Source organism: Saccopteryx bilineata, chromosome 3, assembly GCF_036850765.1.
Source record: "Saccopteryx bilineata isolate mSacBil1 chromosome 3, mSacBil1_pri_phased_curated, whole genome shotgun sequence".
In the NCBI taxonomy this organism is placed as follows: Eukaryota; Metazoa; Chordata; class Mammalia; order Chiroptera; family Emballonuridae; genus Saccopteryx; species Saccopteryx bilineata.
The window spans coordinates 47,974,085-48,002,046 of NC_089492.1; the positions used below are offsets into that span (position 1 = coordinate 47,974,085).

A 27,962-nucleotide genomic window follows, 5' to 3' on the forward strand; every position below is an offset into this window, starting at 1 on the left:
GGATTTAGGGATTAATGCATGTAAACAGTTGTTGTTCCAAGCAATTAAGCATTTGTACAGTCAAGCAATTAACCATTTGTTGAAAGGAGGACTGCAACTGTTCAAAGTGGTGTCTGAAATGCCTGACTAGAACCTGTTTCCAGGAGGCTTAGGAGCAATAAAGCTTCCTTCCTGAATCCTGACTCCAGAAGCAATTAATCTTTTGAATTCTAAACCCTTCACCCACTCCTTACTTCTCCTTATAAAAGGTCTGTTTGAGCCTGACCAGGCGGTGGCGCAGTGGATAGAGCATCGGACTAGGATGTGGATGATCCAGGTTTGAGACTCCGAGGTCGCCAGCTTGAGCGCAGGCTCATCTGGTTTGAGTAAAAAAGCTCACCAGCTTGGACCCAAGGTCTCTGGCTTGAGCAAGGGGTTACTCAGTCTGCTGTAGCCCCACGATCAAGGCACATATGAGAAAGCAATCAATGAACAACTAAGGTGTCGCAACAAAAAACTGATGATTGATTCTTCTCATCTCTCTCCGTTCCTGTCTGTCCCTATCTATCCCTCTCTGACTCTGTGCTGTGTAAAAAAAAAAAAAAAAAAAAAAAAAAAGGCCTGCTTGAGATGAGATGCCAAAAAAATGGCTTTTTTAGGGTACATAGCCAGCAGTCTTCTACATCACAGGCGCTCTGAATAAAGTGCCCATAAAGATTCAATTCTTGTCTCTTCATATTAGCTTTGCAGCAACAGGTAGCACAGGTGACTTTCCTGTTTCAGACACACCTGGAAAGCTGATGAATAGTCTGCTGAAACCCTGCCCTTACATTTTATCCCACAGAAGAAAGGTTGAAAACCCTCAACACAAAGACCCAGCACAGGTTCACTCTAGAGCATTCCCATTCCTTTTCTCAGCCATGAACTTTTTACTGTCTCCTAAATTCTAAAGGTCCCCACAGGACTTGCAACCAGGGGAACAGCAGGCAGCAGCAGCCCCTTGAGGGCTCACTCCCTGATCCTGTCTCCAAGTCCCCTTTATTTCTATAACTTTCCAGTGAGCTAAAAGCAGTCCCATCTTGGGTCACTTCTGTCACTGTGACTTTTACTTCTTAGTGAGCTAACAGCAGCCCCACCTTGGCTCACTTCTTTTCTATAATGGTTCTAGTCTAGGGTAACAGCATCCCCACCTTGGCTCACTTACGGTATTTCCCACGTTTCTAGAAAGCCAAAGCAGAGCACCACCTGGGCTCTCTACCATTGCTTCTTTGACCCTATGCCAGTGGTTCTCAACCTTTCTAATGCCGTGACCCCGCAATACAGTTCCTCATGCTGCGGTGACCCCAAACCAAAAAATAATTTTGGATGCTACTTCGTAACTGTAATTTTGCTACAGTTATGATTCAGAATGTAAATACCTGATATGCACTACGTATTTTCCGATGGCTTTAGGCAACCCCACCGGGGTCGCGACCCACAGGTTGAGAACCGCTGCCCTATGCTCTCCCCTTGTTTCACTGTCCTCAGCTTTATTAAACATACTCTCAAAATCACCTGGACTCTGGGGTGAAATCTAGTCTGCTCCAAGTCAAGAACCCACACACTATTGGATGGCCTAAGGCAGACCCGCTCAAGGTAGGACCTACAATGACTATTCAGAGTAAACTTGGAACTTCATTGCAAACAAGAAAAAAAATAAAGAATTCTTAGAAACCCTGAGTCTAGAAATCACTTACATAGTTCTGTTAGTTTTTAAAACTTTCTCCATTAATATATCCTTGACAATATATAGGTACTATATAGCATATTGTTTAATTATGGTGTTGTTTATTTCTCCACTATATTCAACAAGGACAACCTCTTAGGAAGAAAATCTCACCTTTAAGGAAGAGAACACACCATGGAGACATTCTGCATACTTTTGTTTTTAAAAGGAATACGTTATAAGTTTTCAAGCACTGATCTATTTTAAAAGTGCTAAGAGAGGCACTTTTACTACGAAGAGAAAAAGGTTATCACCCAGGCATTGCTAAAAAAGTTAAAAGAATAGCATAATTTTTCAGTTATATTTCTGCAACGCTTCTTCAAAGGAGGAACAGCAAATATAAGGGTTTGAAAATTGGTGAATTTAGGACAGATTAAGGGGAAAGAAAAAACTTTAGTCCGTTCTCCCCACCTGCAATGGTTGACAAATTTAGGGCATTTTCACCAACTCCAGTTTTAAACTATCCTCTGATGTTTAAAATAAAATAAAAGCAGTAGATAAATCACTTATTATACACAACTACAGAAATTATGAAGACCCACAAACAAAATCTGCACACTCAAACACTGGGAGAGACGCTGCATTGTGAAACCCCAGCGCAAGTAAAAAAAAAAGAAAAGAAAAACAACACGGAAACGCGCAGAAGCCTCGGCACCGCCTAACAGGTTAGAATAACACTCACCCAGCACCGCGGGGCCGGTGCTTAGCACGCACTCCTGCCCCAGACCCCTGATCAGCTGATAACTGGCCATCGCCGCGCTGCAACGGTCCGCAGTAGACAAGAACTGCTGCAGTTGCAGCAGAGAAGCCTGCACGCCGGACTTAGAGTCAGCCATGACCACCAGCCCCGACTCGGCCAGCGCGCTCAGCCAACGCGGGCCGGAAATGCCGCGACGTTGGAAGGCGGGGTTCTCGGGACGCGACTTGCGGCGGCGCCGAGACCATCGCAGGAGGGTCTTCTCTGCAGTCCGCTTAGATGTGAACTTAGACTTACGACAGGTTTATTAGTGTGTTGTACTTATGCACTTAACATGCATACAGTGACGCTTAGGGAGAAACAGGAATCCGACAGCGTGACCTAGGAAAATAGACGAGGAAGACGGTGAATTGGAGTTGATTTACAGGAGGCAGAAAAAAAAAAAAAAGCTAGGGTCTTCAGTCGAGATCTACACTTTTTCCCTTGATAAGGAGTGAAAATACATTTGGAATATCTTTAGAAATATAAATGCTTAAATGGATAAAGAGGGACATTTTCCTTGGCCACCCCTAACAATAAAGATCATCAACTCCGCAGTGAACTACGTCTGGTTCAATTCCCCAGATTTCCCGCGAAACGGCGGTCGCGCACTGGATCAGACCATCAGGATGGAGAGGTGCCCCGAGCGAGGTCTCAGCAGGCCTTCCGCGCGGCGCGGAGAGAGGTCGTTTCGTCCCCCCTGCCAACGGGCAGTGGCGCCTCCCGAAGGCGGAGCCCTGCAACGGGGCCGCTGTGATTGGTGGGGCGCCAGCGAAGGCAGTGACGCCGGGGGTGCCGGCGGGAAAGTCTGCGCCGGGGTCTTGTGTTCTAGGTGTGCAGTCTACCACGCGGAACCGGGCCTTACGGTGCGTCCGAAGCAGCAGCCTTTCTCCGGAACCGCGCGCCGCGGGGAGAGCACGGCGAGCGTGTCTGTAAGGCGGATTGCAGGAGGCGGGTGCGGCGCCCTCCTATTCTGTTTGTCACTCAGGTACCCCGAGCACCATGTCGTCGTCCCCAGCGTCGACCCCAAGCCGCCGGAGCAGCCGCCGCGGTAGGGCCACGCCCGCGCAGACACGTAAGTCCTCTCCCGCGAGTTCGTTCCGCCGTGCACCCTCCACTGCCCCGCGGTGCCGTCCCAACCCCCAGCTCCTGCGTCTCCGCCTTCTGGCTTTTTCCCGCCATCTCAGAAGACGTCAGCCTTTGCACGAGGCCCCGGAGCGCTGGCTCCAGGTCCCGGGAGGAGCAAGCCGTGCGGACCGCGAGAGTTTGCTCCCGCCCCGCTGGTTCTAGCGTGCAGAGACTTTGTGAGACAGCGCCGGACGCCCGTATCCACCCTTCCCATACATCAGGGGTTCCCGCGGGCCACATGCGGCCCCCTGAGGCCATTTATCCGGCCCCCGATGCACTTCCGGAAGGGGCACCTCTTTCATTGGTGGTCAGTGACAGGAGCATAGTTCCCATTGAAATACTGGTCAGCTTGTTGATTTAAATTTACTTGTTCTTTATTTTAAATATTGTATTTGTTCCCATTTTGTTTTCTTACTTTAAAATAAGATATGTGCAGTGTGCATAAGGATTTGTTCATAGTTTTTTTATAGTCTGGCCCTCCAATGGTCTGAGGGACAGTGAACTGGACCCCTGTGTAAAAAGTTTGGGGACCCCTGCCATACATATTCCAGTGTTGATTGATTAAACATACCTGTACTCAATGTTTCTGTTTAGTTTGTTGTTCAGTAATGAATCAAACTGTTCAAAGAGAAAGACAAATCTAGGAAAACCAACCATGAGAATTGATGGCCGTCTTTTCTTTTTGTATATCATACATAGCTCGAAGTGAGGATGCCAGGTCATCGCCATCTCAGAGACGTAGGGGCGAGGATTCTACCTCCACAGGGGAGCTACAGCCATTGCCCACCTCACCGGGAGCCGACCTGCAGAGCCCCGCTGCACAGGACACGTTATTTTCCAGCCCTCCTCAGATACATTCTTCAAGTATGTTTTTGAACTAAGTTATACCGTGATTAATATACTGATGATGTTCGTTTAAGAATACAGATACAGTACATGTTAGGGCTTAGTGAGCAGAGAAAGAAACTTAATGGGTTGTTTTTTTTTAACATTTAGTAGTCCTCAGAAACTTAACCAGCAGAGGTTGTGATAAACATTCAGTTTGCTATTACATTTAGATGAGAGATTGAGAGATAAATGCTATATTTTCTGCTTTGATATGCTACCAGAATTTCATTGTAAACTTTCAAATTCTGTTTTTTATAGGTATTCCTCTTGACTTTGATGTTAGTTCACCGCTGACATATGGTACTCCCAGCTCTCGAGTAGAGGGAACCCCAAGGAGTGGTGTTAGGGGCACACCTCTGAGGCAGAGGCCTGACCTGGGGTCTGCCAGGAAGGGCTTGCAGGTGGATTTGCAGTCAGATGGGGTGAGTACATAGTAAAGTTGTGGGATAGCTTTATTTTGAGAACATAAAATGGTTCGTTAACTTGGTTCTGTTATACTTTCCTGTGTAGCCAGCAGCAGAAGATACAGTAGCGAGTGAGCCCTCCCTAGGCCAAAAACTTGTGATTTGGGGAACAGATGTAAATGTGGCAACATGCAAAGAAAGTTTTCAGGTGAGCTATATGTGTTCCAATCGTATTAAGGGCTGAAAATGCTGGGAGGAAGTGTTTATAACCTATATCTAAGTAGCCATAATACTTAGGAATAGAGTTTTAGGTGGCTTAGAATTGTTGATGTTCTGGTTTTAATAAGGACATACTCATAACTTTGTATTTGGAATGCTTGTTTATTCCTAAATGCATTAAACTTGATATTTTTCTCTCTGTGTCAAGAGATTTCTTCAGCGTTTTATTGACCCTCTGGCAAAAGAAGAAAACGTTGGTATGGATATTACTGAACCTCTGTACATGGAACGACTTGGGGAGGTGATTATATATTCTTACTTACAAATTTAAATTAATAGTTTGAATATAGATTAATTAGTCTATAACTTGTTCATTTGCTCTTATAGATTAATATTACTGGGGAGCCATTTTTAAATGTAAACTGTGAACACATAAAATCATTTGACATAAATCTATACAGGCAGCTCATCTGCTACCCACAGGTAAGAATTTGTTTTTGACTTTGTTGAATTACAGTAAGCATCTAGAATATCTGTAGTTTCCAAATAGCAGAATTTCCATGGTAATAAAAAAGGAAAGATGCTGCCAACGCAAGAGAACTTAGCGAAGCCATGTTTAATCTTCTTTAATATAAGCACTTGTTCACACTATTAACATTTCTGAAATTGGGATATGTATTACTTTCAATGATACATTATAGTTTAATTGACCATGTATCAGCTATATTGATTTTAGTTATAGGCTTTGGAGGCAAGCAGACTAGGTTTTAAATCTTGACTTTTCTGCTTAATAACTATGTAACCTGGGTCAGGTTGCTTAGTCTCTCCTTCTCCCCTCAAAGTCTGTTTCCTCATCTGCAGAATAAGTAACAAGGGATAACAAATTCGAATAAAAAAGTTATGATTTAACTGACTGGTATTGTTTCACTGTGGAGAAAAAGACATGAAAGTATGTGCTTAAAATTTGTTTGTTACTAATTAAAAGCCTAAAATATGCCAGTACGTACTGAAGGAATTTTCCTATATTATCACATTAAACCCAGTGGAAGCATACAGACATAAAATATTTTTGTGTGTCCAAGATTTATAAATGGTATGTGTGTGATTATGTAAGGTAATGCTTTTGGGTTTTGCTATGTGTTTTTGCTTTTACACTTTGATCATATAAAATGCTTTATTTATATACAATATTTAACCCTAAGATGGGAATACAAACACAGCTTGACATCCTCACTCCTTTTTTTTACAGGAGGTTATCCCAACTTTTGATATGGCTGTCAATGAGATCTTTTTTGACCGTTACCCTGACTCAATCTTAGAACATCAGATTCAAGTACGACCATTCAATGCATTGAAGACTAAGAACATGAGAAATCTGAATCCAGAAGGTAATATTTTAATAGCAGGAAAATAATCTTACATGAAAATAAATAAAATATTATTTTGTCAAGGAACTTTAAAAAATGGTGACAGGTTACAAATTGACAAAATAATAGCAGATTCAGTTACCCTATACTATTATGAACCCACCATACCTTTTTTTAACTTAACTGAAATTATATGAATGATTTGGTAACTAGTCTTATCTTAAAGTGAACTTATCCGAATATAATTTTATACTTTCTCAGAGTCAGTGTAGAACACAAGAACAAATATCCCTGCTTTAGAGCTTAAGAAATAAATCTAGTTGGGAAAGTAAATCAAATAAGAGGTAGAAAAACTGAAGAACCATGTAGATGTCTCAACCCAGGGAGAGAAGGAGAGCAACGGCCAAGTGGGAAGAATTTAAGGTGGGATAGTAATTCTGTTATATTAAGGATTTGGAAAGCAGACATGAAGGATTTCTATATATAAATACTATTAAGTATACTATAGCCAGAAACAAGGGAGCAAAACCAAGCTATGTGTACACAATAAGTGACAGCTGAAGCAGGCTGTTTGGGTGGCAATGTTTCTTTGGAGACTTAAAAGCTTAAGTCTTAAAGAGTTTTGAAGTAATTGAGAATTTTACTCCAAAGTCAATAGGGAGCCATTGAAGAGAAGGATTTGCCACACTTGAGAAGTTCATGGTGGGTCTAGTGTGCAAAGTATGTTGAGGTTCAGTTAGGGACTAACAGTAGCTCAAGTATGGGGCAGCAGGGTCCTAAGCTAGACAGTTTCCATAGGACACTCATATTTGGCATATATAATGATTGAGATATCAAAGCTATTGATAATTAATGAACACTGCTTTAGGTAAAAAGGTGTAAAAGACAAACTTCAATAAAGAAATTAAGATGGTCAATAAACATGATTAAGTGTGGGACTACTGAAGACTAAAGAACTAATTTGTTTTTTATTTTATGTAATTGGCTCTTGACATCATCTCTGTGATTGAGATTTCTGGTAGAGACATTGGAGGAGGTAGAACACACTGCATTTAAGTGTTCAGAGTCAGAGCATTGTCTCACAAAGAATTCCACATTAAGATTACACATTGCTCCATACTCAACTGATTTAAAAAATATATACCTTTTACATTTACTTTTGTAACTTATTTCAAAAGTTGCATTTTAAAGTAAAAGAAGGATTAGTGAGAGGAGAAGCCAAGAAGATTTATAAGTGGGTAGAAAAAGGACGGGATCAAAAGAAAGGCCTTGTGAATCAGCAGTAAGTGCTTAAGGGATAGAACAATCTATAAGGTCGGTAGTAGTTAACTCTAGGGCATGTTTTGTTGACTACAAATAGTGTACCTCGTTTAAAACTAGCATTGGGAATTGGTTGAGGAAAAGGTCCAAATTGTAGAGGAGCTTTTGCAAAGTAGCATATAGAGGGGCCTTTCTAATATAGTGAAGATTGGCTAGATTATATAGTTCTTACTCTCTGTTAGGCTTGTATTATGTGTGCTGACTTTTAATCCGCAACAATTCCTTGAGGTATATATATACTATCGTTAGACCAATTCCATAAATGAGGCACAGAGAAAGTGAAGGGTGTCCCCAAGGTCACACAGATACCAGTCTAGGCCATGTGGCTCTAGAGACCTTGATTTTCACATCAGTGAGGCAGCTGGACTTGCGTATGGCACAGTGAGTGAAGAGGCAAAATTATAGTTTCTAATCTGAAACTAGAAAGTGGAGTGAGGCAGAAGACAGCTGAGAAAAAAGGTAGTGGGATGCCTATTGGACAGGGTACGTGAGGAAGAAAAGACCAGAGGTTTATTGGGGTTGAGAGGAAGGCAGACTAGACCAGACCTGAAGATACCTAATGAGATGTTTGTACCTACATGTAACCCCAGCCATTACCAGGTACCTCTGCGCCTCCAGGTATGGTTCTTAAAGGCTTGACAGCAGATCCAGACCTGCCTTGGCAGGAATCTAGTTCAGGGAGATAACACATCTGACTGAGCTGGATAAGCTGACTTCTCTTTCCTCTTTGCAGACATCGACCAACTCATTGCCATCAGTGGCATGGTAATCAGGACATCCCAGCTGATTCCAGAGATGCAGGAGGCCTTCTTCCAGTGCCAGGTGTGCGCCCACACAGTCCAGGTGGAGATGGACCGTGGTCGCATTGCCGAGCCCTGTGTGTGCCAGCACTGCCACACCACCCACAGCATGGCGCTGATCCACAACCGCTCTGTGTTCTCTGACAAGCAGATGGTATGTGGGCTTCCTGGGTGCACTAGGTCCCCTCCCTTTTGGCATGTTTGTCTCTGCTCTGTCTCAGTCTGGGTCCTCAAAAGGCCAAATAAGCCTGACCAAGCAGTGGCGCAGTGGATAGGGCATTGGACTGGGACGCAGAGGACCCAGGTTCGAGACCCCGAGGTTGCCAGCTTGAGCACGGGCTATCTGGTTTGAGCAAGGCTCACCAACTTGAGCCCAAGGTCGCTGGCTTGAGCAAGGGGTCACTCGGTCTGCTGTAGCCCCCCAATCAAGGCACATAGGAGAAAGCAATCAATGAGCAACAAAGGAGCCACAACAAAGAACTGATGCTTCTCATCTCTCTCCTGTCTGTCCCTATCTATTCCTTTCTCTGATTCTCTATCTCTAAAAAAAAAGAAAGGAAAAGCCAAATAAAAGTTTTCCGCTCATGAAAACCTTGCTTCCTAAATGGTATTCAGGTACCACATTCCTTCTCTGACAGTGTAGGTTTTACAGACTGAATACTTGGAGCTCACTTAAAGATTCCGCTTTGGGATGTCAGTCCTTGTTTTATTGCCAGTGAGCACCTTCTATCCTTAACATTTTCATGGCCTAAAATTTACTATATACATCTTAAGTTTAATTTTTTTAATTGATTTTAGTGAGAGGCAGGGAGAGAGAAACAGGAACATCAATCTGTTTCTGTGTGAGCCCTGATGGGGGACTGAACCAGGAACCTCTGTGCTTCCAGACAATGCTCTTAACCGGGCACATCTTAAATTGACTGGCATTCAAAGAGATTAGCCTCTTTGATTTATTAATTTAACGAGATGTTTCTATGGGAGATAATTAAAATTATAAAACAATTTAGTACTTCAGATAAGATTATATAAAACAATTAAGATTAGTAAACATTATTTGGTTAAATTCTGCCCTTTTGCAAACTTCCACTGGTAAAGAATGGGTTGAAAATTTTTTCTAGTTTTTCTCACAGATTATGTTGGAAAGTTTAACTTTTTACTCTTTAATGAGGATTTTTTAAATTTTATTACTTATTGACATATATATATCTTTTAGAGAGAGAGAGAGAGAAACATAAATTTGTTGTTCCACTTATTTATGCATTCATTGGTTGATTCTTGTATGTGCCCTGACCAAGGATTGAACCCACAACCTTGCCGTATTGAGACAGTGCTCTAGAAGTCTAACCAACTGAGCTAACTGGCCAGGCAAAGATGAAGTTATTAAAATGCCAGAAATAAGCGGAGAAAGGCAAAAAAATTATATGTTAACTGTGATTGTAATGGTGTAAAAGTATGTACAAAGACAAGGACTTAGTAGAATGTGTTCAAAATACTACAAAAGGTAATTAATTTCCCTTATTGGGAGTCAAAAATATAAGCAATTATGAAAAATAATTACTAAACAAATAATTGAAAATTAAATTAAGATGTAAATTTTTATCTAATATTGGTACAAATTATTGGAGTAAATGATCTCAACTCATGCCAGCATGGTGCGAAGAGCTGGAGATATAAAAGGTGGAACCCATGTTCCTAAAGAGCTTTATAATGTAGTCTTAGAATGCTTCAAAGACTTCCAAACTTAGAATAAAACCTAATGTCTTAAAGTAGTCTTTAGCCCGACCTGTGGTGACACAGTGCATAAAGTGTTGACCTAGAACACTGAGGTCGCTGGTTTAAAACCCTGGGCTTGCCTGGTCAAGGCACATATGAGAGTTGATGCTTCCTGCTCCTTCTCCTCTGCCTCTCTTACAAAATGAATAAATAAAATCTATAAAAAAATAAGTAAAGTAATCTTCAAGACTACATGGCCTATTATCACCCACGATACACCTTTGCACCCACAGACCTTGCTAATGACATTATCTCAACTATTTCTTTTTTTTTTTTTTCCTCCTGCATTTTTCTGAAGCTGGAAACGGGGAGAGACAGTCAGACAGACTTCCGCATGCGCCCGACCAGGATCCACCTGGCACGCCCACCAGGGGGCGTTGCTCTATTGCGACCAGAGCCATTCCAGCGCCCGGGGTGAGGCCAAGGAGCCATCCCCAGCGCCCGGGCCATCCTTGCTCCAATGGAGCCTTGGCTGCGGGAGGGGAAGAGAGAGACAGAGAGGAAGGAGAGGGGGAGGGGGTGGAGAAGCAGATGGGCGCCTCTCCTGTGTGCCCTGGCCAGGAATCGAACCCGGGACTTCTGCATGCCAGGCCGACGCTCTACCACCGAGCCAACCGGCCAGGGCCTCAACTATTTCTTTATTCCTAGATTATCATCCAGTCTCAAACCTGCTGCTGGACCTTTGCACTCAGTTCTTTCATTGAGAACACATACACCCTCCCTGACATCCTTAGAATTCTACCTAGAGGTCACCTGATTTGAGAATGGCCTTCCCTAAACTTGCTTTATGAAAACATCTGTAACCTCACTGCCTGTGCTCCTTACTCTTTTTCTTCTGCCTGTTGCATTTTTTACTTCATATCTCTTACATGCTCACTTGTGTGTTTGTGTATTGTCTATCGTCTTCTCCGTTCTGAGGGAAGACACTGGAGTCTTCAACATCTAGAATGGTCCTCTACAGAGGCTGTTAAATGAGTGTATATAATTAGATAAAAGGCAAGTATTTGTGAGGTGCATGCAGTGACCAGTAGAGATGCACATAAGTGCTTATCCTCGAACCTGAGAATTATTTGCTTTCTACTGAGGAAATGTATTACAAAGAAGTAACTTCAAAAAAAGTAGAAAGTGTAAACAAATATTTATGCAAAGAAGTACACATTAGAACCTTAAAATGGCAAAAAAAAACCCAGTATCTGAATTGCTGCCTTCTTCTCCAATTAGGGAAATATTTAAATAAATAACATCCTCACAAAAAAATGTGGTCACATCACATTAAAAACTTTTTTAAAATCAACTATTTGGCCACATATACTCAATGGAATACTATGCGGCCATGAAAAGGAAGGTAATCTTACTTTTTGTTCCGGCATGGATAAACCTGGAGACTATTATGCTAAGTGAAATAAGCCAGGCAGAGAAAAACAAATATCATATGATCTCGCTTATATGTAGAGTCTTAGTAACAAACTGAATTGAGGAATGAAATAGAGGCAGTGGCGGGGTCACGAAGAGCCAAGGGAAAGGGGATGAAGAGTTGGGATGAGAGAAGGTGAAGGATTAGTGAAATTACACATAACACTGATACAGGTAACAGGACAGCAAATCCCTGAGGAAAGTGAAGGGAATGAGTTAAGGGGATAGGCACAAAGTGAGTGTAATGGGGACATGTGATTGAGGGGTGAGGGTGTTATATTTAATAACAAAAAAACCTGTCTGGCCCTGGCTAAATCAGTCAGTTGGTTAGAGCATTGTTCTGAAGCATAGAGATTGCCCAGTCGATCCCCAGTACGGGCACATACAGGAACAGCTTGATGATCCTGTCTCACGCTCTTCTCTCACTAAAATTAAAAAATATACAAAAAAGGGCTTCTGTTGTGAGTGGCGCACGTAGGGCAGCTCGATTGCTCTACGTGCGGAATCCATATCAAGAGATTTCAGAAGCATAATTTTTTTATTTCTGGGCAGCTGGTGATCATTGGTCCTAGCGCCCGCAAAAAAAATAATATAAAATTTAAAAATATATAGAGAGAGATTAAAACAAAGAACAATGTTTTAGGCCCTGGCCGGTTGGCTCAGTGGTAGAGCGTCGGCCTGGCGTGCAGGAGTCCCAGGTTCAATTCCAAGTCAGGACACACAGGAGAAGTGCCTATCTGATTCTCCACCCCTCTCCCTCTCCTTCCTCTCTTGTCTCTTCCCCTCCCGCAGCCAACGCTCCATTGGAGCAAAGTTGGCCCAGGCGCTGGGGATGGCTCCTTGGCCTCTGCCTCAGGCGCTAGAATGGCTCTGGTTGCGACAGAGTGACACCCCAGATGGGCAGAGCATCGCCCCCTGGTGGGCATGCTGGGTGGATCCCGGTCAGACGCATGTGAGAGTCTGTCTGACTGCCTCCCTGTTTCCAACTTCAGAAAAATACAAAAACAAAACAGAACGATGTTTTAAAAAGGAATGATGCCAGGCATCAAAAATAGTTCTAAGTAGTGCAAACATTTGAAGTTTTTGTCTCCATTATGCTTTCTTTTCCTTAGTTCTCATTATCACTGTTTTTTTTTTTTTTTCAGATCAAACTTCAAGAGTCTCCTGAAGATATGCCTGCAGGGCAGACTCCTCACACTGTCATCCTTTTTGCTCATAATGATCTTGTTGACAAGGTTCAACCTGGGGACAGAGTGAACGTTACAGGTAATAACATAGGTCTTATTAATGCGATAAGCCCGTCTTGCTTTTAATGACACTTTCCCTTTGACTTGGTCATGAATTCATTGGCATGGGGCTTGCTCCGACTTCCACCTGCCGTTCAGGTCTTGAGAAGATGGCATGTATTCTTTTAATCACATACTTGACCTAACAGGACAGAGCATCTCAGTATGTTTTGTCCGTGTAGTCACTTGCTTCCTGCTATTGCAGTTTCCCAGAGCTATGTGTGTATCTTGACTTGATAGTGTTGGTATCTTGAGAAAACACTTTAGACAAGGATGGTATTGGCAAGATTTGAGCAGCAAGTAGGAAGCTCCAAGAAGTAGTACCCATCGACTCTGGAATTTTAAATAATCTTCTACTATTTCCCAAGTGCACAGCTAAGGGTTAAAATTTATTCTAGGAAAGGAGATATTTAAAAATAAAGTTTTAAATAAAAACTTTAAATTAAAAAAAAATTTATTATAGGAAAGAATGGGCCTGACCTTTGGTGGTGCAGTGGATAAAGCGTTGACCTGAAACGTTAAGGTCACTGGTTTGCAACCCTGAACAATCAAAGCAAACCTCTCTCCTCTCTCTAAAATGAATAAAGTCTTAAAAATAAGACAGAATGAATCAGAACACCCTGCTTTCATATGCTCAGAGTTAGACTATGATATTTTTAGAGATGAGGAAGTTGAGACTCAGAAGTTTAGATCAGCGTAGCTAAGATTCTAGCTATTTGTGACAGTAGGGCTCACGCTCTGTTAACTGCCAAGAGAATACTCTTTCTACCACATGAGTATGCCAGTTTCTTTTGATGCTTCATAGCAGTGTGGGCACTTGGTTTCTTAGGGGTGGAGGATAGTTAGTTGTTTGTGTTCATGGCAGGCGGAGTTCTTTATTGAGAACAGTGTGGAAATTGCATCCAAGGAAAGGATAAGGCTCCTGAGGCAATATATCTTCCATTCAGTGAGTTCAGATTTCTCATTCTGCATCTTTCCCACTGTGAAGCTCAACAGTGTCACTAGCAATCTTAAGTTCTAAAGGTACACGTAGGCCCTGACCAGGTGGCTCAGTAAATAAACTTTCAACCTGGTGCACCACAGGTCACAGGTTCGATCCCAGTCAGGGCACATATGAGAAGCGACCAATGAGTGCACAACTACAGAACAACAAAGGGGAACAAGTTGATGCTTCTTTCTTCCTTTCTCTCTCTCTCTCTTTCTATCTATCTATCTTTATCTCTCTCTTAAATTATGGAAAACTTTTTTAAAAGTAGTGTGGCACCAAAGAATGAAAGTCATGAGGCCAAGTCTGCCTGCCACAGCAGGAAAGAGTATGAAGGAAGAATTTTCCCTTTAAAGTAAATATTTCTTTAATACTTGAACAGTTTTCCTTAATTACAAGCAAATATGAGCATCATAGTTTTGAAAGCTTTCGGAAAAATATTTAAACAGTCATTTATTTTCAAGTATACTTAATTTTTTTTCAGTCCCTCATCATAAATAATATAAATTACATTTCTGTCATTTTCTTTTTTTTGGTCTTAATAAAAATATTTCATTGAATTTATTGAGGTGACATTGGTTAACAAGTATAGATTTCAGGTGTACGATTCTATGGTACATTGTATGTTGTATTGTGTGTGCACCACCCCAAAGTCAAGTTTGTATTTTTAAAATATATACTTTTATATTAAATATTGGGTAAAGTATTTTTATTAAATACTTAATAAAGTATTTAATCCAATATTTTAAATTGAAAACTGGAATTAATGTGATGATATATGTGGAAGTATTTGGAGGAAAGAGATTGTGGAAAATGCTGTTTATGTGTAAAACAAGTATCAGTGCTGTTCTGTGAAGATGAATAATTATAGGTATCAATAAAGATAACTAAGCTGCTTTAAACATAATAGACGTAGTCATTCATCCCTAATCTGTCTTATTGTGAAGAATAGTGGATTCTAAGACTGCTATGTATAAACCTATTTTTATGGTTTAAAAAGAATTATATTGACCTATGGTAGCATGTGAAAGCTGTGAAGGAAAGATATTTTATCCTCAGAAAGCAACATGTGCCTGACAAGGCGGTGGCGCAGTGGATAGAGCGTCGGACTAGGATGCGGAAGGACCCAGGTTTGAGACCCCAAGGTTGCCAGCTTGAGTGCGGGCTCGTCTGGCTTGAGCAAAAAGTTCACCAGCTTGGACCCAAGGTCACTGGCTCGAACAAGGGGTTACTTAGTCTGCTGAAGGCCCGTAGTCATGGCACATATGAGAAAGTAATCAATGAACAACTAAGGTGTCGCAACGAAAAACTGATAATTGATGCTTCTCATCTCTCTCCATTCCTGTCTGTCTGTCCCTTACTATCCCTCTATCTGACTCTCTCTGTCCCTGTAAAAAAAAAGGCAACATGAAAAGCTGGAGTTCAAGGATGTTAAAGTTAGGAATTTTCAAAATATAAACGTCAGCCTGACTGGTGGTGGTACAATGGGTAAAGCATTGACCCAGAACACTGAGGTCACTAGTTCGACACCCCAAGGTCTTAGGCTTGAGTGCTGGTTTGCTGGCTTGAGCACAGGATCATCAACATGATCCCAAGCTTGCTGACTTGAAGCGCAAAGTCACTGACTTGAGCATGCCCCCCCAAGGCATGTATAAAAACCAATAAATAAACAACTAAAATGACACAACTATGAGTTGATGCTTCTCACTCCTTCTTTCCCTCCTTGTCTGTCTCTCTAACAATCAGTAAAAATAAAAAATACGTATATATTTTTAAATTTTTTCTTTATTAATTAATTTTTTTTAGAGAGAGAGGAGGGAGAGAGATAGAAGGAAACAGGGGGGAGAAACGGGAAGCATCAACTCGTAGTAGTTGCTCCCTGTATGTGCCTTGACCAGGCAAGCCCAGGGATTTGATCCGGCGACCTCAGTGTTCAGGTCGACGCTGTATCCACTGTGCCACCACAGGTCAGGCAAAAAATACATATATATTTTAAAAATAAACATCAGACACATCAATATGGGAAATTTTTATTCTTGGAGAGTGGATGAGTTAGTATGATTGAAGTATTGATTGTTCATATATTTTGTTTTTAAGTTTTTTTATTGATTTTAAAAGAAGAGTAAGGGATAGAGAGACAGATGATTTGTTCCAATTCTTTGTGTGTTCATTAGTTGACTAGCAAGACAGAGAGAGAGGGACAGACAGAGGGAGAGATGATAAGCATCAACTTCCTAGGGAGAGATGAGAAGCATCAACTCTTAGTTATGGCGCTTTAGTTGTTCATTGATTAGTTCTTATACATGCTTTGAAGGAAGGGGTTGGCTTTAGCTGGGCCAGTGACCCCTTGCTCAAGCCAGCAACCATTGGGATCAAGCCAGTGACCATGGGGTCATGTCTATGACCCCACACTTAAGCTGATGAGCTCCGAGCTCTGCTCAAGCTGGTGAACTCAGTGTTTCGAACCTGGGTCCTCAGCGTCCCAGGTCAACACTCTATCCACTGCACCACCGTCTGGTCAGGCTTATTGATTGATTCTTGTATGTGCTTTCACTGGGATCTAACCTGCAACCTTGGCTTATTAGACAATGCTCCAGCCAACAGAGCTTCCCAACCAGGGCCTCATCTACTTCTTTTAATGTTCTTAAGTTGTATTCTTTAGAAAGCAGGGTGGGACACAACCATTCACCTAGAAATACCTCCTATTATGACCAAAATATGGTCATTTTTTCTGTATCATATCTTCACCTTTGATTTAGTAGATTGTCTTATTGTCTGTGAAACAATTTGTGATTGATTTTTAAAGGACTTGAGCCTTTGAAATTTTCTTTCCAAATTTTTGGTACAGGATTTTAGTAGTATTATGTTCTGGTCAAATAATTACTAAATAGATTCTATACACTCAATTTAAGGAAAATGAAAATACTATTTCAAAATACTATTTTTTGAACATAGCCATAAGCCAAACATTGTTCTAGAAGCAAAGTAATTTCCTGTAAACCTCAGGATGATATATGTAGTTTGGTTATGCTCATATAGATACCCAAGGTCATAGAGCTGACAAGTGGTCACAGATAAACCTCTTCAGGTCTGCCTTTTTCAGAAACTCTGTGTTCTTTCCAGCTTGATCTGTCTCCCTTAGCTGATAGCTTGACAGTATAATCCCGAGTCCTCCACTCTAGGAGGTACATGAAGGCAGTGCGCTTGGAAGTTCATCTCCAGTGTCAGCTCTCAGCTCTCAGTGCTGCCTGTTGACTGCACTGGTTTAGTGAGCTCATTAGTGGAATGCAAACGTCTGTCTCATGGTTATATCCTCAGGCATCTATCGAGCTGTGCCTATTCGAGTCAATCCAAGAGTGAGTAATGTGAAGTCTGTCTATAAAACCCACATTGATGTCATTCATTATCGAAAAACTGATGCAAAACGTCTGCATGGCCTTGATGAAGAAGCAGAGCAGAAGCTTTTTTCAGAGAAGCGTGTGGAATTGCTTAAGGAACTTTCTAGAAAACCAGACATTTATGAGAGACTTGCTTCAGCCTTGGCACCAAGCATTTATGAACATGAAGATATAAAGAAGGTAATGATGGAATTTTAATTTGTGGTTGGGATTTATATTTCTTTGGGATCAAATAGTGTAAACATTCCTCCTTCAAAACCCTACCTCTACCCCGCTTCATAAAAGATAAGAGCTGCTGCCTATTTGACAGCAAGGAACTCAAACTTGACTTGGTTATAGGTGGAGAATCATAACTTCATTGTCCATTTCTTTATTTCTACACTAAACTTACATGTTATTGAAAAGGCACAAAGAGTCAGAATAAAATTTACCTGGCCACCATTCTGACATGATGGTGTGTGCTTATGTATAAATTGGTTTGTGATAACTTAAAGCAATGTCACATACATTTTTTATACCTTTATTAAGTTTCTTAATTGTAATTCATAGAATAGAAAAGTACCTTTAACACTTAAAGTAAGCTATACCAGTTACTCTGTTGTAAATGAATATTTAGACATGTTTCTTTGTTTAGGGAATCTTGCTTCAGCTCTTTGGTGGAACAAGAAAGGATTTCAGTCACACAGGAAGGGGAAAATTTCGTGCTGAGATTAACATTCTGCTGTGCGGTGACCCTGGGACAAGCAAGTCCCAGCTGCTGCAATATGTGTACAACCTGGTCCCCAGGGGCCAGTACACATCTGGAAAGGGCTCTAGTGCAGTAGGTCTCACTGCATATGTAATGAAAGACCCCGAGACAAGGCAGCTTATCCTGCAGACCGGTGCCCTCGTCCTCAGTGACAACGGTATCTGCTGTATTGATGAGTTTGACAAGATGAATGAAAGTACAAGATCAGTGTTGCATGAAGTCATGGAACAGCAAACTCTTTCCATTGCAAAGGTACGTCACATTCTCCATTGATAAATATGGACATGTTAAAATGTGTGGACGCTTGAAAGAAAGCATCTGTGGACTATGCAATGTTACTTTGGTTCTAAATTTTGGGGGCTGGCAAATCCTAAATTATGTTTCAGCTAAATCTCTTGAGCATTTTGTATGATCCTTTTTCATATTTTTGCTGCATTAACCCACTTATTTGTGACTTTTGTAGAACTTGATTTTGTCCTAAATCTCATGCAAGCTGTTTAGTTTCTGAGAAAAATACAGTTACAGTGTGTACAGTTATCTAAAATTCTGTCCTTGATGTGAATCCAAGGACAGGGTGTTGCCTCAAGTTCTGAAATGATCTTTTAGGATTTTTACAAGGTGACATGGCTCTTGGTAACATTGGAGACATGGCAGAGACTGTGCAAGGCAAAGCTATCTCACACAGTTCTTGCCATCATCTGGGTGAGACATCTAACCTCACTGTTTTCTCTGATAGGCTGGGATTATTTGTCAGCTTAATGCACGTACCTCTATTCTGGCAGCAGCAAATCCTATTGAATCTCAGTGGAATCCTAAAAAAACTACCATTGAAAATATCCAGCTACCTCACACATTATTATCAAGGTATGAAAACAGTTTTATATGACAGGTGTTCTTTGCTTATTTATAGGATTTTCAGGGTAAGCTTAAGAAAAGGAAATACTATGCCCTAGCCAGTGGCTCAGTGGATAGAATGTCAGCCCAGCATACAGACACCCCAGTTCAATCCCTGCTCAAGGCACACATGAAAAGTGACCGTGTGCTTCTCTTCCGCTCCCTCTTGGCCCTCTCTCTTCCTGTCTCGCAGCCAGTGGCTCAGCTGGTTGGAGTGTCAGCCCAGGGCACTGAAGACAGCTCGGTTGACTGGAGCATTGACCCCAGATGGGGGTTGCCAGGTGGATCCCAGTCGGGGCACATGCAGGAGTCTTGTCTCTCTTATCTCCCCTCCTCTCACTTAGAAAAAAACAGCGGAGGGGATACTAATATTCACCAACTGCTAATGTCACAAACACTTAATGCAAAAGTTTTCAAATTGGATTTGGAGTTTTTGATGGCAAGGACCATGTGTTTCTCTACTAAGCTATGGGTAGAATCTTTAACATTTATTTGCTTTTTTGGTTTTTTGTTTTGAGGCCATTGACATATATTTCAGAAGCTCCTCACTCACTACTGAGTTTTACTCTTACCTCAGTTTTAAAAACACTGTTGAGAATCAACCACTACACTCTTTTATAGAGAAAGCTTCACATAATAGATAAGGTTCTGAAAAAAATTTGTTAAAGCAGAATCATATACTCCACACTTTTGCACAGTCCACTACTCCAAATATATGGTGTATTTCATAAAATTATTTTAGATTTTAACTGACTTAAACGAAATAGTTCTTTTTCCCCAAAACAGTTGATTGTACTTTCATTCATATCTTCCAGTCTTCAGAATAGTAAATTTTCCTTAGTAGAATCTTAATTCTTTGACTCAGCTGTTTGCTGACCATCTGTTTTCTGGGCAGACCTAGGGACCAGAAGAGCAGTCACTTGATGAGGACAGAGCAGGGTGAACTGAATTGATGTGAAGTCTCTGCAGGCAAACTAGACAGAAGATGCTTAGGAAGAATCCTGAGCAGCAACCCTAACTAAATACATGTTCACTATACATGTCTAGGTGGCCCAGGAGTAATTTTGAAGTTGTGCTTGTAGGTATGTTGGTGTTCCAACAAGGAAAACATTGTTTTTACAATATTTTCAGGTTTGATTTGATCTTCCTCATGCTGGACCCTCAGGATGAAGCTTACGATAGGCGTCTCGCTCACCACCTTGTCGCTCTTTACTACCAGAGTGAGGAGCAGGCAGAGGAGGAGTTCATGGACATGGCAGTGCTAAAGGACTACATTGCTTATGCTCACAGCACTGTCATGCCTCGGCTGAGCCAGGAAGCTAGCCAAGCTCTCATTGAGGTAACACGTGTCCATGTTTAAAGCCCAGAAATTGTCTCCCTGAGCCTCTAGCCAAAAACTTTACTGTCGTCCCCTTAAAAGAATAATCATTTTGTTAAAAATAATATACTATTTCCTATAACTATTTTTTTCTCTGCTGTTGCAAAATGACTTCTAAGTGTAAAAAAGCAGGAAGGATTCATTTTTATAGGTTGTACACACTTTTTACATTTAAATTACTAAGTGTGGTGAATTTAAGATCAGAATATAGGAGTTGAAATATAAGTGGCGCTTCTTACTTACTTTTTAACTCTGGACAGGTCATCCAGTTTCTCTGATTATCTATTTTCTTGTTTCTAAAAAAACCTGAATTATAAAAGTATTTTATGTTCACATTTTGGAATCCTCTTACATGAGCAGTAGTGCATGATGACATTAGGTTATTCATGCATTGTGATAGAGGATTTTGATGGACTTTACATACTAACAAACCTAAAAATGCTCAAATGAACATTGCAAATGATATATAATTTACCATTTGTATCATTCTTGAGAGTTATTCAAAAAGAAATAAAATTATGTCTATACGTTTAATACTTCACTTCTCAAACTTGTGGCTGAATGTATGTTTACTACAATTTACCTTTATGACATTATTTCAATAATTATTTGTGTGCCTTGTTAAATAGATCCTTGGCAGGGATATAAATCAGTCAGTGCCTGAGGAATTTTTTCAGACAGGTACACTGATTGTCCTCTGCTCTAATTGCAGCCTGCCCCCCTTACCCAACACACCATTCCTCTGAGTACTGAGCCTCACGCGCCTTCACTGCCCATTCCTAATCTCCACTCTTCAAAGCTATACCTTCTTTGGTTTTAAGGCACAAAGCTTCAACTCATTCTTAATTCCCCTGAGTACCTTCACATGGCAGCCTGGAAGGAGTTTCGCTTATTTAGGGAGTCCTAAAAATTCAGTTTAACCGTGAAACTAATATTGTTAATAAGGAGTTTTGGGTTTTTTCTCCCTATCTATACTAGGCTTATGTAGATATGAGAAAGATCGGTAGTAGCCGAGGAATGGTTTCTGCATACCCGCGACAGCTGGAGTCTTTGATTCGCTTAGCAGAAGCCCATGCTAAAGTACGGTTTTCAAACAAAGTTGAAGCAATTGATGTTGAAGAGGCAAAGCGCCTGCATCGGGAGGCCCTAAAGCAGTCTGCCACCGACCCCCGGACCGGCATTGTAGACATATCTATTCTTACTACAGGTTTGTTATTTGCTTTAAACATAAAAACACGTGAAAATCATTTAATATATAACTGATAACGCTGTATTTTGACTTTCACCCACTGTTCCCCAACCTTTATGGAAATTTGAAACATTTCACTTCTTTATAGAAATATTAATTTCTTTTGAATCAGGAATGAGTGCCACCTCTCGTAAACGGAAAGAAGAGTTAGCTGAAGCATTGAAAAAACTTATTTTATCTAAAGGTAATACACCAGCTCTAAAATACCAGCAACTTTTTGAAGATATTCGAGGACAGTCTGACATAGTAAGTATTCATATGTATATTCTATATAATAGAGGGGGTTCTTATTTGTGTGTTTGTTTTTTCCAAAATATAAGGGAAAGTTTATTTAGAAAGTCACAGAGATAGAATAAATGCGCTTTAGAAAACAAGTTACAGTGACCAAGAAGGGGAGCTTAGGAGCGGAAGAGAAACATGCCAGGAAGAAGGGGCAAGAGAAAGGTTTAGGCATTCTCCTGATAGGGATAATGCCGAGTTTCTTTCTCTTAATACTGCTTTCAAGTTATATTCCTATTTTTTCCCTTCATTTATCATTTAAGTAGTAAATGTTGCTATGGATAAGTAAGAAAGGTAAGATCTATATGCCAAAAATTGGACAACCAAGGCGAAATAAATAGATTCCAAGAAACATACAATCTTCCAAAACTCAATCTGGGAGAATCAGAAAGCCTAAAGAGACCAATTACAACAAATGAAATTGAAACAGTTATCAAAAACCTCACAGCAAACCAAAGTCCTGGGCCATATGGCTTCACAGGCAAATTTTACCAAACATTCAAAGAAGAACTAACACCTTTTCTTAAGCTATTTCAAAAAATTCAAGAGGAGCCCTGCCCGGATAGCTCTGTTACTTAGAATATCGGCCCATAGTGCAGAGGTTGCCAGTTCAATCCCTGGTCAGGGCGCATACAGGGACAGATCTATGTTCCTGTTTCTCTCTCTCTCTCTCAAAAAAAAAAAAAAAAATTCAAGAGGAGGGAAGAATTCCAAGCTCCATTCAAAAATCACGTAAAGACACTACAAAGAAAGAAAACTATATGCCAATATCCCTGATTAACATAGATTGTAAAATTCTCAACAAAATATTAGCAAACAGGATCCAGCAGTATATCAAAAAGATCATATATCATGATCAAGTGGAATTTATTCCTGGGAGGCAAGGCTGGTACAATATTCGCAAATCAATAAAAGTGATTAATCATATAAACAAAATAAAGGATAAAAATCAATTGATGGTATCAGTTAGATGCATAAAGAGCACTTGATAACATCCAGCACCTATTTATGATAAAGACTCTTGAGCAAAGTGGGGATATAGGGAACATAACTAAACACAATAAAGGCCATGTATGACAAATCTACAGCCGACATCATACTCAATGGGCAAAAATTAAAAGCATTCACCTTAAGATTAGGAATAAGACAGGGGTGTCCCCTTTCTCCACTCTTTAATTTAACGTACTTGTGGAAGTCCTACCCATAGCAATCAGACTACAAGAAGAAATAAAAGGCATCCACATTGGAAAAGGAGAAATAAAACTATCATTATTTGCTGATGACATGATACTGTACCTAGAAAACCCTAAAGTCTCAGTCAAAAAACTACTAGACCTGATAAATGAATTTGGCAAGGTAGCAGGATATAAAATTAATATTCAGAAATCAGTGGCATTTTTATACACCACAGTAAACTGTCAGAGAAATTAAGGAAACAACCTCTTTCATTATTGCAACAAAAAGAATAAAGTGCCTAGGAATAAATTAACCAAGGACTCAGAAAGTTTTGTACTCAGAAAATTATAGGACATTGAAAAAGGACATCAAGGAAGATATAAACAAGTGGAAGCATATACCCTGTTCATGGATAGGGAGAATAAACATTAAAATGTCTATACTACTCAAAGCAATCTATATATTTAATGCAATTTTTATTGAAATACCAATAGTATACTTCAAAGATACAGAACACATATCCCAAAAATTTATATGGAACCAGAAAGACCCCAAATAGCCTCAGCAGTCTTGAAAATGAAGAATAAAGTCAGAGGTATTACACTTCCTGATATCAAGTCATAGTACAAGGCCATTGCAATCAAAATAGCTTATGCTCGCATAAGAACAAGCATACAGATCAATGGAACAGAACTCAGAAATAAGCATACACCTTTATGGTCAATTAATATTTGACAAAGGGCGTAAGAGCATAAAATGGAGTAAAGACAGTCTCTTCAATAAATAATGTTGGGTAAATTGGACAGGTACATGCAAAAAAATGAAACAAGACCACCAACTTACACCATTCCCCAAAATAAACTTAAAATGAGTAAAAGACTTGAAGTCACAACTTGGAAGAAAACATACTATATCTCTTGCCTATTTATCTTCACAGGAAAGTGAAATAAAGGACTAAATAAGCAAATGGGGTTATATCAAACCAAAAAGCTTTTGCACAATAAAAGAAACCATGAACAAAACAAGACAACTGCCCTGGCCCGTTGGCTCGGTGGTAGAGCGTCAGCCTGGCGTGTAGGAGTCCTGGGTTCGATTTCCAGCCAGGGCACACAGGAGAAGCGCCCATCTGCTTCTCCACCCCTCCCCCTCTCCTTCCTCTCTGTCTCTCTCTTCCCCTCCCATAGCCAGGGCTCCATTGGAGCAAAGTTGGCCTGGGCGCTGGGGATGGCTCTATGGCCTCTGCCTCAGGCACTAAAATGGCTCTGGTTGCAACACAGCAACGCCCCAGATGGGCAGAGCACTGCCCCCTGGTGGGCATGCCGGGTGGATCCTGGTCAGGCGCATGCAGTAGTCTGTCTGACTGCCTCCCCGTTTCCAACTTCAGAAAAATATTTAAAAAACCAAAAAAAAAAAAAAACAACCCACACAATGAGAACATTTTTGTCAGTACATCTGGTAAGAGGTTTATAAAGAACTAAAACTTAACACCAGGAAAGTAAAGAATTCAATTAAAAAATGGACAAAAGAACTTAATAGATACGTCTCCAAAGAGGACATACAGATGGCCAAAAGACATGAAAAAATGTACAATGTCACTAATCGTCAGAGAAATGCAAATTAAAACTGCAATGAAACACCACACCTGTCAGAATTGCGCTCTTTAACAAATCAACATCCAACAAGTGCTGGCAAGGGTGTGGAGAAAAGGGACCCCTCCTGTACTGCTGATGGGAATGCAGACTTGTGCGGCCAACTGTGGGAAACTATGGTGTTTAAAAAAATTAAAAATGGAACTGCCTTTTTTTTTTCTGAAGTGAGAAGCAGGGCGGCAGAGAGACTCCTGCGTGCGCCCAACCAGGATCCACTCAGCATGCCCACTAGGGAGCTATGCTCTGCCCACCTAGCGTCGCCCCTGGTGGGCGTGCTGGGTGGATCCCAGTCGGGCGCATGCGGGAGTCTGTCTGACTGTCTCTCCCCGTTTCCAGCTTCAGAAAAATACAAAAGAAAGAAAGAAAGAAAAATGTACATACACAGTGGAATATTACACTGCCGTGAAAAAGAAAAATCTTTCGTGATGGCATGGATTGACCTGGAGATTATTATGCTAAGTGAAATAAGCCAGGCAGAGAAATTAATTTTTTTTATTTGTTTATTTATTTATTTATTTGTATTTTCTGAAGTTGGAAACGGGGAGGCAGTCAGACAGACTACTGCATGCGCCTGACCGGGATCCACCCGGCATGCCCACCAGGGGGCAGTGCTCTGCCCATCTGGGGCGTTGCTGTGTTGCAACCAGAGCCATTTTAGTGCCTGAGGCAGAGGCCATAGAGCCATCCCCAGCGCCCAGGCCAACTTTGCTCCAATGGAGCCCTGGCTATGGGAGGGGAAGAGAGAGACAGAGAGGAAGGAGAGGGGGAGGGGTGGAGAAGCAGATGGGCGCTTCTCCTGTGTGCCCTGGCCAGGAATCGAACCTGGGACTCCTGCACGCCAGGCCGACGCTCTACCACTGAGCCAACTGGCCAGGGCTGAGAAAGAAAAATATATGATCTCACTTATGTGGAATGTAATGAACAGAGTGAACTGAGAAACTGAATAGAGGCAGAGGTGCATTCACAGGGAGCAGAGGGACAGCTGTCAGGGACAAGGTAGATGAGGGGATGAGACCAGAGAATATGAGGGGATTAGTGAAGTTACATACACATAACACCTAGATACAGATAACAGGACAGCGAATCCCTGAGGGAATTGGGGAGAATAAGTCAAGGGGATGGGGACGAAGTGGGTGTAATGGGTATGTTGTTGGGAGGTGAGGGTGTTATATTGAATGGGACACTTGAATCTATGTTAATAGAATAAATTAAAATTTTAATGAAAAGGTAAGGTGACCTATAAACCTGTCATCAAGGAATAATCACTCGTAACTTTTCTCTATGTATATTCACATGGTTTTTTCTTTGAAAAATGAACATAGATAATTATGTTTATGCTGCTTTGTAACTTGCTGGTTTTTAATTAAAAATTAAGTTGATCTTAATGTCATCTGTGAAGGTAAGTAGATTTCATAACAATCATAATGATAACATTCTTTTGCATGCATATTTCATTATTTACTTAACTAGTTGTTGGACCTTTAGGATGTTTGCAGTTTTTTGCTATTATAAATAGTGTTCCAATCACAGTTCTTAATTTAACAACTATCATATTTATTATGTAAGTTTGTTTGGGGGTTGAAATACTCAGGTACCCTTTTGTGATAAGTAGAGTTGAGTTGTTGAGTGAAAAGCATTCCAGAAGTCAAAATCAACCCTTTGCCTGCTCTAATAATGCCCCTTTACTTACGTATTATCTGTGGCTGCATTGGTAGATGGAGGCAGAGTTGAGTAGTTAGGACAGATGCCAAGCCTCTGGTATTTATTACGTGGCTCTTTATAGGAAATGTTTGCCACTCCTGAGTTAGAACATAAGACATGTATATAACCACCAAAAAAGAAAGAGACTGGCCTGACCTGTGGTGGCATAGTGGATAGTGTGTTGACCTGGAACCCTGAGGTCGCAGGTTTGAAACCCTGGGCGTGCTTCCTGCTTCTACCTCATTCTTTCTCTCTCTGTCTCTCCTCTTAAAAAAAGAGAGAGAGAGAGAGAGACTGGTGTTTTTTTTAACACTGAAATTAATTTATCTTTATAACAGGTAAGGGAGTACTTGATATGTAAAATATTTGTTTCTCTCTTCCCCAAAGGCGATCACCAAAGATATGTTTGAAGAAGCATTACGTGCCTTGGCTGATGATGACTTCTTGACAGTGACTGGAAAAACTGTCCGCTTACTCTGAAGTTCTTATGAGCAGTGCTGTGTGTCCTGGTTTTCTGAATTTGCTTGCATATCTGTGGTATATGGACAAATATGGTATCACTACTGACATTACTGGAAATAGATTCTTAAAGTCACAATATGTTTGGCTTCATAAAAGTTTTCTAATCTGGGTTCAATTTTTATAGTGAAGTGCGTGATTTGTTGGGGTTTTTTTACATTTTAAGTAAAAACGCTATGGCAATTTATAAACATACAGTAAAGATTGTTTCTTGAAGTCCCATTTCTTCAGCATTGAAATTTTAATCTATATTTATAATCAGCAGAATGTCAGTCTTTTGAAGATGGCAGTCTGGGTCATGGTTTTTGTGCTGGAGGTTCTAATGGCAGTCATCCATATGCTCGAAGTTTTTGTAGTATGAGATAAGACTTAGCCAGGACATACCATTTTGAGTGATGTAATAATAAAAGACTAGACAGAGCCTTTCTCCTTGTTACAAGTCTCCAGTGTAATTACTTCTAGCAGCTTGTTCGCATGGCTATTATAAGATCAAAAATAGATAGTTGAAAGGATCAGGTTCTAGGTTAACTTCTACTACTATATCCATCTGTGTAAATAAGTGATAGACTAAGAAATACTTGTTTTTCTGGCATTATTTTTAAATAAATAAAAAGATTTAGTAAATACTACATTCATGTAAATTCTTGGTGGTACTTTATAAATCATCAAATAAACTATAATACAATGAATTTCATTATATTCAAAAGTTATTCATTCCTAGCAGTCATTCTTATAAAACCATCATAACCTGAAATCATATATGGAAATACTACTAGGCCCTGGCTGGTTTGCTCAGTGGTAGAGCATCAGCCCAGCATGTGGGTGTCCCAGGTTTGATTCCTAGTCAGGGCACACAGGAAAAGCAACTATATGCTTCTCTACCCTAACCCTCAACCTTCTCTCTATCT

General features: G+C 40.7%; 2 protein-coding genes and 1 non-coding gene across 4 annotated transcripts in view; 2 read left to right on the top strand and 1 right to left on the bottom strand.

Annotated features, from left to right (window-relative positions):
* Positions 1 to 2,840, bottom strand: part of PRKDC (protein kinase, DNA-activated, catalytic subunit) — a 269,534-nt gene extending 266,694 nt beyond the window's left edge. For both annotated transcript variants that reach the window (XM_066266092.1, XM_066266091.1), the window contains exon 1: positions 2,427 to 2,840. In XM_066266092.1, the coding sequence (XP_066122189.1) occupies positions 2,427 to 2,580 (154 nt within the window). In that variant the 5' untranslated portion in view covers positions 2,581 to 2,840. The remainder of the gene's footprint in view (positions 1 to 2,426) is intronic.
* Positions 2,841 to 3,260: 420 nt separating this feature from the next.
* MCM4 (minichromosome maintenance complex component 4) lies at positions 3,261 to 27,729 on the top strand. The gene is made up of 16 exons (XM_066266099.1): positions 3,261 to 3,555; positions 4,308 to 4,472; positions 4,755 to 4,918; positions 5,007 to 5,108; positions 5,328 to 5,420; positions 5,507 to 5,602; positions 6,369 to 6,507; positions 8,540 to 8,760; positions 12,938 to 13,058; positions 17,382 to 17,641; positions 18,096 to 18,461; positions 18,946 to 19,073; positions 20,235 to 20,442; positions 21,460 to 21,688; positions 21,843 to 21,976; positions 26,923 to 27,729. The coding sequence occupies exons 1-16, from the start codon at positions 3,483 to 3,485 to the stop codon at positions 27,013 to 27,015; spliced, it is 2,592 nt and encodes an 863-aa protein (XP_066122196.1). The 5' UTR covers positions 3,261 to 3,482; the 3' UTR covers positions 27,016 to 27,729.
* On the top strand, positions 12,238 to 12,371 carry LOC136332416 (U11 spliceosomal RNA). The gene has a single exon (XR_010730681.1). It is a non-coding gene; the product is annotated as a U11 spliceosomal RNA (small nuclear RNA).
* Positions 27,730 to 27,962: the final 233 nt, after the last annotated feature.

What these genes read in the sequence shown, in the direction of transcription:
- MCM4 (XM_066266099.1), top strand. Translation starts at nt 3,483, where the DNA reads ATGTCGTCGTCCCCAGCGTCGACCCCAAGCCGCCGGAGCAGCCGCCGC. An exon ending in GAGAAATCTGAATCCAGAAG is followed by an intron (nt 6,508 to 8,539) that starts GTAATATTTTAA and finishes TCCTCTTTGCAG; the next exon opens with ACATCGACCAACTCATTGCC. An exon ending in AACATGAAGATATAAAGAAG is followed by an intron (nt 17,642 to 18,095) that starts GTAATGATGGAA and finishes TTCTTTGTTTAG; the next exon opens with GGAATCTTGCTTCAGCTCTT.